The 12596-nt window shown below is 33.8% G+C and overlaps 1 protein-coding gene across 1 annotated transcript; it reads left to right on the top strand.

The window, feature by feature from the left end:
• Nucleotides 1-1519: 1519 nt before the first annotated feature.
• On the top strand, nucleotides 1520-3908 carry LOC128207817 (uncharacterized). Its single transcript, XM_052910961.1, has 2 exons — nucleotides 1520-1821; nucleotides 2432-3908. Exons 1-2 carry the CDS (start codon nucleotides 1592-1594, stop codon nucleotides 2805-2807), a joined length of 606 nt encoding a protein of 201 aa, XP_052766921.1. The 5' UTR covers nucleotides 1520-1591; the 3' UTR covers nucleotides 2808-3908.
• The last annotated feature ends 8688 nt before the right edge of the window (nucleotides 3909-12596 follow it).

Genomic DNA, 12596 nt, shown 5'->3' on the forward strand with positions numbered 1-12596 from the left:
CGACGTCACAGGTACTGTTAATTATAGAATTTTAGTAAATATCATGATGAAATAATAAAAAAAAAATAAACACCAACATGGAAGAAGTTATGATTATTGTTTATTCTAGGATATTGGTAATAGTAAAGGCAACTGGGTTCGAACCTTCCGGGGGGCGGGGGTGTAAAATCGTCCTAGGTTACTTTTTATTTCAATATAGGAGAAGAACAGTTTTAAAATACGCTCAAAAGGCACCATTTCGGACTGGATTTTTATATTTAAGTTCAAAAAATGATGTTTTATGCATTTTATTTAAACCGTTAGCAACGGTTTAAGCCATAAAACATTAATTTTCGAAAGGAAATATGAAAAATCTACGAACTGATTTTTGTCAGCCACCTTATATCATTGATTTACAGATATTTACGCAAAAGTTTATTTACTTGTATATTATTTTGATGTCTGAAACACAATTTTTGCTTCAGGAACATGAATTATGTTCATTTTGCCCTTTATATTTTATATAAATAATGACTTAAAACTTAGTTTAAAGCAAGAGTAGATTCCATTTGAAATTTTAGAAAACCGTTGCCATGGCAATCATATTTGTATTTTATTGTCATCAGAGGGTAACAATTATAAGGTTTGTTATTAAGTTTTTATCGTGTGTCTTTAATGGATAAATAATTGGTTTACATGTACAAATGTTTATGTTTTCTATTTACATGTTGATAATCCTTAAGAAGTAAACATTATCAAGAAACTCATTCTTTTCTTGTTATACCTGTTATACGGAAACTTCAATTTCTTGCTCAATAATTGGAATTTCTCAAAAAAATAATTGATTTGTGTTGGGAAAAGAATAAGCTTTGTGAATATGATAATAACTCAATTTCGCACAGATACCTCATTTGGGCCCAAATTCTCATGGTGCGTCACATATGATAATCAGCATTAAGTATCCTGATACTATATAAGCAATAAAACATATAACCAAACATATTGTGCCAAGTACCAGTGAAGCTATCATGCATCTATAGGCTATTGGTCCATCCGAGTTAACATTAAACAACCATCTTATTTATTTCCATAATGAGATGAGTGATGACTGAATGTCCATAAGCCACATGGGGTACACGTGTTCCACGTTTGACAAACATTTCACTACTAGTACTCATATATCAGTTGCATTTCGCATTTTTGGTTACTGTAAAAGAGTTAATTTGTTCTTACATCAATTTGTACAAAATGTGGAATATAACATGATGATATACCCTGGTTCATCATATACATGTAGGCACCGACCTATGAATCATGGTTTATAAGTCCGTGGTGTATGGACACATTTAAAACACATGATTTATTGAAAAATAAATGAGTATTACATTCAGCATTGGAAAATTGTATTTCCCTATGGCTAATTTATATAAATGAGTTACTTGGAGGAGGTTGTTACAGAAAAGGGAAGCTATCACTGGAAGTCAACCGTTAGTATAGTTACTCCCCTTATTTATAAAAATGCAATATTTACAACTGAAGTTTTATTTTTGAACACCGTTGTATTGTTGTTGTTTATTTCATTTTGACGATTTAAAGCATTTCTGTGTAAGTTATGACAACATTCGCGGCTCAGATAACGGAAGCAAAATGCTCTGATCTACATCGCGCTGTTAAATCTGGAGACGACCGTCATCTGTGTTTCACGCGGCTGTCGGGGACTTGGCTGGTGTGTGTCACCGATGGTGTGTCGCTCTGGAGGACAGAACTAGACGAAGAAGAAGTAGATGCGCTCAGAGATCTCGCCGGGATTAACACGCTTGAAGCATTCTTTCATAAATTCAGGTAACTATATTTAGGCACCCAGTTCACCCTTCGAGCGCATAAAATGAAAAGTTCACGGAATGCCAACAGTCAATAGATATCCTGGGATATGTACATTGTGTTGGACGCATTAGCAAAAATCCGCTGAGGGGGGGGGGGGGAAGTGGGTCTTACTTGTTAGGTATACAGTACCATATCATGTAAATTCAGTACAGGCACCATTTCTGCCTACTATATTGTTTTAGTGTTTTAGAATGTGTTCTCTACATGTATATCCTCGTAGAAATATTCCTCCTGTGTTTAATATGTTTAAAGTACCACCATAGTGTTAAGCTTTCTCTTCCTTAGTGAATATTAACGATATATCTGTATAAGTTAATGATTTTTTATTTATTTATTTTTTATTTTGAGAACTAAGTCTAATACAATACAATACCAAATAAAAATAGGCCAAAATGGACCAGGCCAAGTTTGTCACTGTGCCCAATTGGACCAGGCCGAAAGGTTAACTTGAGCAAAAGGACCTCAATTTCTATACTAAAATAAGCTAATAATTTAATAGCTGACCATTTTGCTGCAGAATTGAAGACAAGTAAAATTTATGTATACATACAGAACTGTGTTCTTTCAGGAATGGATTTCACAATGGAGACCTGGGTGTTGCAATTTTGGGGAACAAAGTCACTCTGACAGTTGGAAAGGGTTCTACAGTGATAAACCTTGACATGTTTGAAGCAAAGGCAGCAGAAAAACGGACTGAAATGCAGAACATTCTGTTTAAATTAGCAGAATCTGCCACGAGTTTATCATCGGAATTGGAGAAATCCCATCAGTTAGTAGAAACACTGAAAACACAGCGTGGTGGTAATCAATCTTCGGTGTTAATGGACTTGGGGCCCAAAAAGGGTCCAAATCCAGGGAAAGCAAAGCCAAAGAAAGTTGGGATGAGTGTTATAAATCCAACAAGCAAGAAACGAAAAGTTGCCCATGGTGTTGTGTTTGATTGACAATTGTGCATGTTTTTAATGTTTGTCTCATAAAATAATGATTTGTTATATTAACAGACCAGTTTCACTTTATTGCCATAATTAATCCTGGCAACTTCTTTATGGTTTTAGTATATAAGTGTTGAGACACTGGAACACTACATGTAATTCTGTACATTCTGTTGTTAATGACAATATTCCATAACTAGCATGCCCTATAAGTGAATAGCATTGTAATTTTTCTGCATGCTGGTTATTGAACATTTAAGCTATGCATACCTGTTACTGTTCCAATAATATGAGTGCTAATATGTAGACAAGAACAAAGGAAGCAGCCTTAAACATGGTACAGATTGCAATAATTGCACAATGGTTACATCTTATTTTAATGGAGTGTTGCATTTTGTTATTAAATAATTTGAATTTAAGTTCCATTTCTATTTGTAATCTTATCCATATAGATCAGAAGTGTTTCTGGATTGCCAGTATCTGACTGACAGATTCATACTTTATGTCCATTAAATATGTGCAGAAGAGTGCAAAATTATCCCTAATCAACTCACTGTCATTAATTTGTGGTCTTCACTTACACCTTTTTACTTCTTCTGAATATTTTTATCATGTTTGAGAGCTTTTACTTGGTTTTCGTCACAAATCGGAACAGTAACGAGAAAGCGGAACTTTAGCGGAACTTTAAGTGATGTTTCTACCGTGCGGATAAATTATAACTCGCACTATTCATTGAACATTGTCCTTAAAACATGGTATGAAACCGTTATGTCACCCCCTTCCCTTGTGATTGAAATTATATGCTGACATGGAAGCGCTCATGTAACTTCAGTAACTCGGCTTATGAGTGCGGTAAGTATTTCCCACTCAGTTATTCAATTTAAAAACATTGCAGCTACAATTATGTTTAATCTATGATGTACTAATATTTCAATACTGTTAACACATTTTAACATTTATAGCGCAGTTCTGTAGGTTGTATTATTTTGTTTCTGTTGCTCCAGAATGTTTTATGTTAGTGCGTTTTCGTCCTTCATTGCATTTGTATGTTTATACTCTATGGACATTGTATAATTGTATAAAGTTTAACGCAATAAACATATCACATGATGATTGACGATAAATCAGCATTGTCCAATCTGATGGCAGTGTTAGTAAAAAAAACTTCACAAAAACTTCACACTCTGCTAGAATCCTTTAAATTATTATCAATAGATAACGATGTGTTCTTACATTTTACGACCCCAAAATAAACCCAAAATGATCATCGTTGTTAGTACAACGTAAGAGTTCCAGAAAGTCAAACTTCTATTTAATGTTTTGACACACATACGCACCCTTGAACACGCAACCACGCATGGCACGCACATGCTTACGCACACACACTTCGCACCCTTGGAGTTTAATCCTACTCCATGGGGTAGGCGACCGATTTTCTGTGGATATATTCAATCGCACACAAGGACATACGCACAGAATTGATGTAATATAATACAATAGGTCACTATACGTTATAGATAGCGAATTATAGTTTGCATTTTATACTATTTGCGATCCGTAAGGGTCAGAGTTAATGACCGCTTTTCTGTAGATACATTTAAATGCGCACGAACGCATGAGAACATTTATATGTAACATTACAGGAGTACAATGCACTGCTATTTCAAAATAGTGTGCAAATACATCGTTTTGATCGTTATCGATCTGTTAGGGACGTTTGTGTCCGCTCACAATAATTAGATTAGGTTGACCTAAGACCATGCACTTTATTTGGTAGGTCCTCCTTAACCAATAGTGAATAGGTAACGGGGTCAGAGGAGAAACGACCAAATTTCATGACCAGCACTGTACATAACGAAAATTATCCGCACAATATGTTTAGTTGTGTAGTTCAAGACGATGACACTTCATTGCAAAGATGTACATGTATATCAGTATATTCTATCACTGCTACCTTTATTGGATCTAGTAATTTAATGGGAATGAGGTGAATTTAACCTGCGTAACATCAGCACGAGTGTAGGATGATATCCCCCCCGGATGATTGCCCCCCAGACATTAGCCCCTAGGACCATATCCCCCCCCCCGGATGATAGCCCTCCCAGACACCCTTCGAGCGCATAAAATCAAAAGTTCACGGAATGCCAACAGTCAATAGATATCCTGGGATATGTACATTGTGTTGGACGCATTAGCAAAAAGCCGCTGAGGGGGAGGGAAAGTGGGTCTTACTTGTTAGGTATACAGTACCATATCATGTAAATTCAGTACAGGCACCATTTCTGCCTACTATATTGTTTTAGTGTTTTAGAATGTGTTCTCTACATGTATATCCTCGTAGAAATATTGCTCCTGTGTTTAATATGTTTAAAGTACCACCATAGTGTTAAGCTTTCTCTTCCTTAGTGAATATTAACGATATATCTGTATAAGTTAATGATTTTTTATTTATTTATTTTTTATTTTGAGAACTAAGTCTAATACAATACAATACCAAATAAAAATAGGCCAAAATGGACCAGGCCAAGTTTGTCACTGTGCCCAATTGGACCAGGCCGAAAGGTTAACTTGAGCAAAAGGACCTCAATTTCTATACTAAAATAAGCTAATAATTTAATAGCTGACCATTTTGCTGCAGAATTGAAGACAAGTAAAATTTATGTATACATACAGAACTGTGTTCTTTCAGGAATGGATTTCACAATGGAGACCTGGGTGTTGCAATTTTGGGGAACAAAGTCACTCTGACAGTTGGAAAGGGTTCTACAGTGATAAACCTTGACATGTTTGAAGCAAAGGCAGCAGAAAAACGGACTGAAATGCAGAACATTCTGTTTAAATTAGCAGAATCTGCCACAAGTTTATCATCGGAATTGGAGAAATCCCAACAGTTAGTAGAAACACTGAAAACACAGCGTGGTGGTAATCAATCTTCAGCGTTAATGGACTTGGGGCCCAAAAAGGGTCCAAATCCAGGGAAAGCAAAGCCAAAGAAAATTGGGATGAGTGTTATAAATCCAACAAGCAAGAAACGGAAAGTTGCCCATGGTGTTGTGTTTGATTGACAATTGTGCATGTTTTTAATGTTTGTCTCATAAAATAATGATTTGTTACATTAACAGACCAGTTTCACTTTATTACCATAATTAATCCTGGCAACTTCTTTATGGTTTTAGTATATAAGTGTTGAGACACTGGAATACTACATGTAATTCTGTACATTCTGTTGTTAATGACAATATTCCATAACTAGCATGCCGTATAAGTGAATAGCGGTGTAATTTTTCTGCATGCTGGTTATTGAACATTTAAGCTATGCATACCTGTTACTGTTCCAATAATATGAGTGTTAATATGTAGACAAGAACAAAGGAAGCAGCCTTAAACATGGTACAGATTGCAATAATTGCACAATGGTTACAACTTATTTGATAGCCCTCCCAGACAATAGCCCCCCCCCCCCCCAGACAATAGCCCCCCTGCATATATATAAATGACTTTACATATATACACTCTTTTAAATTTGCATATTCATAAACTCATAAAACATAAAAAAAAATGCCATTAAGTGGTCGTTTTCTGGTTCTCAATACAGACTTGTGAATCAAGTGTTCAGCGAACAGTTCAAACAGTGCATACCCTGATAGACAAATGATAAATACCCTTTATTTAAGTATTATTTGACGTTCAATTAGGCAAACAACTTTGATGTTTCCACCATGTGAATAGTATACTATTATGCAATTAATGTGTTAGGTCAATCAGTAATTATCAACTGGAATGATAATTAAAGGTGAGAACTTACTGATCAAAGATTATTAAATAAGTGCTTAGTCAACAAATAACAGAGAAAACAATTAACTTTTAAAATAATAAATGTTTCATTGTAAAATCACATGCTTTTTCCGTTTATTTTTCACTATTCATGATTTTTTGTTCATTGATTTATGCCTTTGGGTTGTTTCATTTTATAATAAAAATCATTGTTTTGCAAATTTGCTTAAATAAACTGGTTATAATATGCATTTTAATATTGGGGGGGATATCGTCCGTTTTTTTCACTAAGACGGGGGGGGGGGGGTGGCTATCTTCCGGGAGGGCTATGGTCCTAGGGGCTAATGTCTGGGGGGGGCAATCATCCGGGGGGGGGATATTATCCGTACCTCTATTTTAATGGAGTGTTGCATTTTGTTATTAAATAATTTGAATTTAAGTTCCATTTCTATTTGTAATCTTATCCATATAGATCAGAAGTGTTTCTGGATTGCCAGTATCTGACTGACAGATTCATACTTAATGTCCATTAAATATGTGCAGAAGAGTGCAAAATTATCCCTAATCAACTCCCTGTCATTAATTGGTGGTCTTCACTTACACCTTTTTACTTCTTCTGAATATTTTTATCATGTTTGAGAGCTTTTACTTGGTTTTCGTCACAAATTGGAACAGTAACGAGAAAGCGGAAATTTAGCGGAACTTTAAGTGATGTTTCTATCGTGCGGATAAATTATAACTCGCACTATTCATTGAACATTGTCCTTAAAACATGGTATGAAACCGTTATGTCACCCCCTTCCCTTGTGATTGAAATTATATGCTGACATGGAAGCGCTCATGTAACTTCAGTAACTCGGCTTATGAGTGCGGTAAGTATTTCCCACTCAGTTATTCAATTTAAAAACATTGCAGCTACAATTATGTTTAATCTATGATGTACTAATATTTCAATACTGTTAACACATTTTAACATTTATAGCGCAGTTCTGTAGGTTGTATCATTTTGTTTCTGTTGCTCCAGAATGTTTTATGTTAGTGCGTTTTCGTCCTTCATTGCATTTGTATGTTTATACTCTATGGACATTGTATAATTGTATAAAGTTTAACGCAATAAACATATCACATGATGATTGACGATAAATCAGCATTGTCCAATCTGATGGCAGTGTTAGTAAAAAAAACTTCACAAAAACTTCACACTCTGCTAGAATCCTTTAAATTATTATCAATAGATAATGATGTGTTCTTACATTTTACGACCCCAAAATAAACCCAAAATGATCATCGTTGTTAGTACAACGTAAGAGTTCCAGAAAGTCAAACTTCTATTGAATGTTTTGACACACATACGCACCCTTGAACACGCAACCACGCATGGCACGCACATGCTTACGCACACACACTTCGCACCCTTGGAGTTTAATCCTACTCCATGGGGTAGGCGACCGATTTTCTGTGGATATATTCAATCGCACACAAGGACATACGCACAGAATTGGACATACGCACAGAATTGATGTAATATAATACAATAGGTCACTATACGTTATAGATAGCGAATTATAGTTTGCATTTTATACTATTTGCGATCCGTAAGGGTCAGAGTTAGTGACCGCTTTTCTGTAGATACATTTAAATGCGCACGAACGCATGAGAACATTTATATGTAACATTACAGGAGTACAATGCACTGCTATTTCAAAATAGTGTGCAAATACATCGTTTTGATCGTTATCGATCTGTTAGGGACGTTTGTGTCCGCTCACAATAATTAGATTAGGTTGACCTAAGACCATGCACTTTATTTGGTAGGTCCTCCTTAACCAATAGTGAATAGGTAACGGGGTCAGAGGAGAAACGACCAAATTTCATGACCAGCACTGTACATAACGAAAATTATCCGCACAATATGTTTAGTTGTGTAGTTCAAGACGATGACACTTCATTGCAAAGGGGTACATGTATATCAGTATATTCTATCACTGCTACCTTTATTGGATCTAGTAGTTTAATGAGAATGAGGTGAATTTAACCTGCGTAACATCAGCACCATACCACGTCACATTCGTGATGCGCATAACAATGCTGTAATTGGAAACTGATTGTCCGTATTTGTAACCTTTTCAATGTCTTTTGGGTTAAATACCAAATTTGTTCAATTGCGCAGAGGACACAGGCTTGTGTTGCACACTTTTTTGGAATGTATGCATCTCAAACGAAATCGGCGGCGGATGTGATTGAAGCATATAATTGTCGCTTTCACCGTCCGTCCTTCCCCTAATTCTTGTCTGTTATATTTCTCCTCAATTGATGAAAGTATTCAAAATAACTTCTGTACACATGTTTACCAAGCATGTTTACGTTATAAGCTGAAGGGCAAAGCCATTTAACAGCTATTTGCTTTTCTTTTGTGCAAGCACGGCATTTTTTAAACCATATATAGGTCCGTGGTGCAAGTATAAAAATATCTTCATCGAACTTACGTGTTTATGTTTCTGGCCACTTCCAACTCCTTTTGGCTATCTATATCTGTTATTTTAAAAAACAACAGCATTCTTACTTTAAAAGTATAACAGCATGTTTCCATTTTGGCACCGCATTCCTTCCGAAATTGTACACGAGACGTTACAATCTCAAATTTGGGACGTTTGGACTACAGGACGTTTTAACATGGTACGTACTTGACCTGCAACGGTACCGGTGCGGGGTTACAGGAATCCAGTGGATTTCACGTGAAATCCACTCAAAACGTGAAATCCACTCAGAACTCAGTTATTTTAATTAATAATTTATTATTTTTGTATACATATTAGAAAGTGCCTCATGAAGGGTTTATGAGTGGATTTCACGTCTGGAAAAGTGGATTTCACTTGTCAAAATGTGGATTTCACTACGATTTCCGATTTTTTTTCAAAATAGGTCTACAACTTTCTTATTTTGGGATCTATTTGGATAAAATTTGAAATATAAACCCATTATGAAGCCCTTTCAATTATTTGTTTAACAAAAAAAATAATTCGTAAAAATAAATGAGTTAAGAGTGGATTTCACGTCTCAAAAAGTGGATTTCACTTGTCAAAATGTGGATTTCACTTCGATTTCCGATCTTTTTTCAAAATAGGTCTACAACTTTCTTATTTTGGGATCTATTTGGATAAAATTTGAAATATAAACCCATTATGAAGCCCTTTCAATTATTTGTTCTACAGAAAAATTAATTTGTTAAAAATAAATGAGTTATGAGTGGATTTCACGTCTGAAAAAGTGGATTTCACTTGTTAAAATGTGGATTTCACTTCGATTTCCGAAAAAATGCTCTAACTTCTTCATTTCTTGATATATTTCAATAAAATTTGAAATGTAAACCCTTCATTAGGCACTTTCCAAAATGTATACAAAAAATAAAAATTACTAATTAATAAAACAGAGTTAAGAGTGTTTTTTACTTCTCGAAAACTGGATTTCACCTCGATTTCCGATCTATTTTCGAAAAATTGCTCTAACTTCTTCATTTTTTGACCAATTTCAATAAAATATAAACCCTTTATGAGGCACTTTCTAATAAAAATACAAAAACAGAAAATTATTTATTAAAATTAATGAGTTATGACGAAGGACGGGTGCAGGACGAAGTGAACCATTTCACAAGTGAACCAGTTCCTTAGTGTACCATTTCAGGACCAAGTGAACCACATATGTATTATATAGTGGCTATTGTGTGGTGGCACACTGCCTGAAAGGTGATAATAACTATCGCCATTTGAATGCAAGACTTCACACATTTGCTACACTGTTAAAGATGTTTATTTAGCTGTTAGAAATTGACTTTTAAGCTTCATGACAATTAGTATAGTAGCTATTTTATGATAGTAACATAAATACAAGAGATGCATAATCATTATGATATTTATTACAAATCAATAAATTAACAACACATGTTACAGTACAAATAATGGATGTTAATAATAAAGCACATGATACAGAGCACATGGTTATAATAAAAGCACTATATAAATAAATTAAATTCAATGATATGGGCATAAAACATGGTAATACATTATTCATAATGCAATACACAACAAAGCACATGGTTATAACAAAAGCACTATATAAATAAATTAAATTCAATGATATGGGCATAAAACATGTTAATACATAATTCATAATGCAATACACAACATGTGAAAATATGGAAACATACATGAAATACAAAACATATCAACATGAAGATCACAAATACTTGAATACATATTGTCCACATACAGTACTGTTAAGACCAAACTTGACAGTTAGTGAACTTCTTGTTCACTATCAGTTCACCATCAGTGCACTTCGTAGTGCACTAGGGTAAGACAAGGGGAAGACTAGGGAAAGACTAAATGCAGACAAGGGGCTGACCAGATAAGGTTTATTCAGTCTATAATAAAGGCTATCTTTACAGTGAAACTTAGAATGATGGGTGTAGTTTAAACAGATGTTTTAATGTTAATTAATTTATAGAGAATACTTATAATCCATTTGGATCTTTCATGTAAATGATATAGATTTATTGCATTAAAAATCTGATGTTTTGTAAAAAAGAAATTGTCAAACAAAGATATTTAAATGTTTTTTGTTTTCTTTATTAATATGCATTGCATTATTTTGATATTAATTGATAGGTATAATGATATAACTTTGGTTCTGGGTTAAAGGATTTCATCTTCAAACACTTATTGAACATAATGATGAAATGAATTCATAAGCCTTTATTTTAACAATAACAATACATTTTACAAGGATATAATGAAGTTGTTCGTTATTTAAAATAGGTAATCCTCAAGGTTCATACCTTATTGTTCCAAGCTCAAACTGTGAAATTGTTGTGCCATTGTTGATTCATTCAAAGGTTATAAAAAACAAGATTTTCTTCTATCTATTCTTAAACTTATAATTTTATGTTTATTTTTGTTTAACAAATGTATTGTGATTTAAGGTGACAGCCTAACAGCAATCATTATCAAATAAGTACAACATTAATTATTATAGTACATTTTCTAAATTGTACCCAGATTTATTGATTGCATTTCTAATTTGAAACACATATTAGATAAACATATATTTTAGAAGTTTTGTATAATTGGTTCTGCTGCTTCATTATTAAATGAAATACTATCCATTGAAGGCTACACTAAGCCTTCTTTAAGCACCCCCCCCCCCCCATAGTACACAATTCTGTGTATTGATCTTTATCTTTATTGCCTCCTGCTGTCTTTTAAATCTCAGATCTGTCAGTGTTTGACTTACGGTTTCATTTTGATAACTTTTTAAATCATATTAAAAGCATTATAACAATGCTTTAGAGTAAGAATAAGACTAATGTTAGTTATGATTAATAATATCCCATTTATATGATTTATATCCTACAACATAAATGTAATGTTACTTTATTTGTTTATTATTTACTTCTCATCAGTCAAATTAATACATTGGCTATGCACATATTGTTTATGCAAGAATTGGTTGTGTATTAATAGGACAATGCTATTTTCTACTCTAAATGGTGTCACCTCCAAATGGCCCCGAGCCAATAAACAAATACACAGGAAATTGGCCCCTGCAATGACACTAGTGCAATAAACAAGGGATACACAGCAGAGAATTAACATGACAATCTTCTTAAAACTAGGCAACTCAATATTTTCTTACGAATTTGGTTTTAGAGAAGAGATGTTAACAACATATGTTTTTTATAAAAGATGGAAAATAGTTTATATTTATGAATTATATTTTGCAATTGCATTATAAATTTAAAAAAAAAACTATTTCTTTAGGACACTTTTCATCATTTGTTAATCAAATTGTTAAGAGTAGATATATTTAATTTTAACCATGCATAACATGTATTTTAACATCAAATAGTAAGTTTAATAGAACTCATATTCATTGTAATGCCTGGTTAATGGTTGGATGCATAGGATAATTCCCTTTTTTTGTCATTTTTAAGTTATCACAGCAGGGTCCCTGATACTTCCTGTGTATTGT

The sequence above is a fragment of the Mya arenaria genome, chromosome 11, assembly GCF_026914265.1.
Source record: "Mya arenaria isolate MELC-2E11 chromosome 11, ASM2691426v1".
Lineage (NCBI taxonomy): Eukaryota > Metazoa > Mollusca > Bivalvia > Myida > Myidae > Mya > Mya arenaria.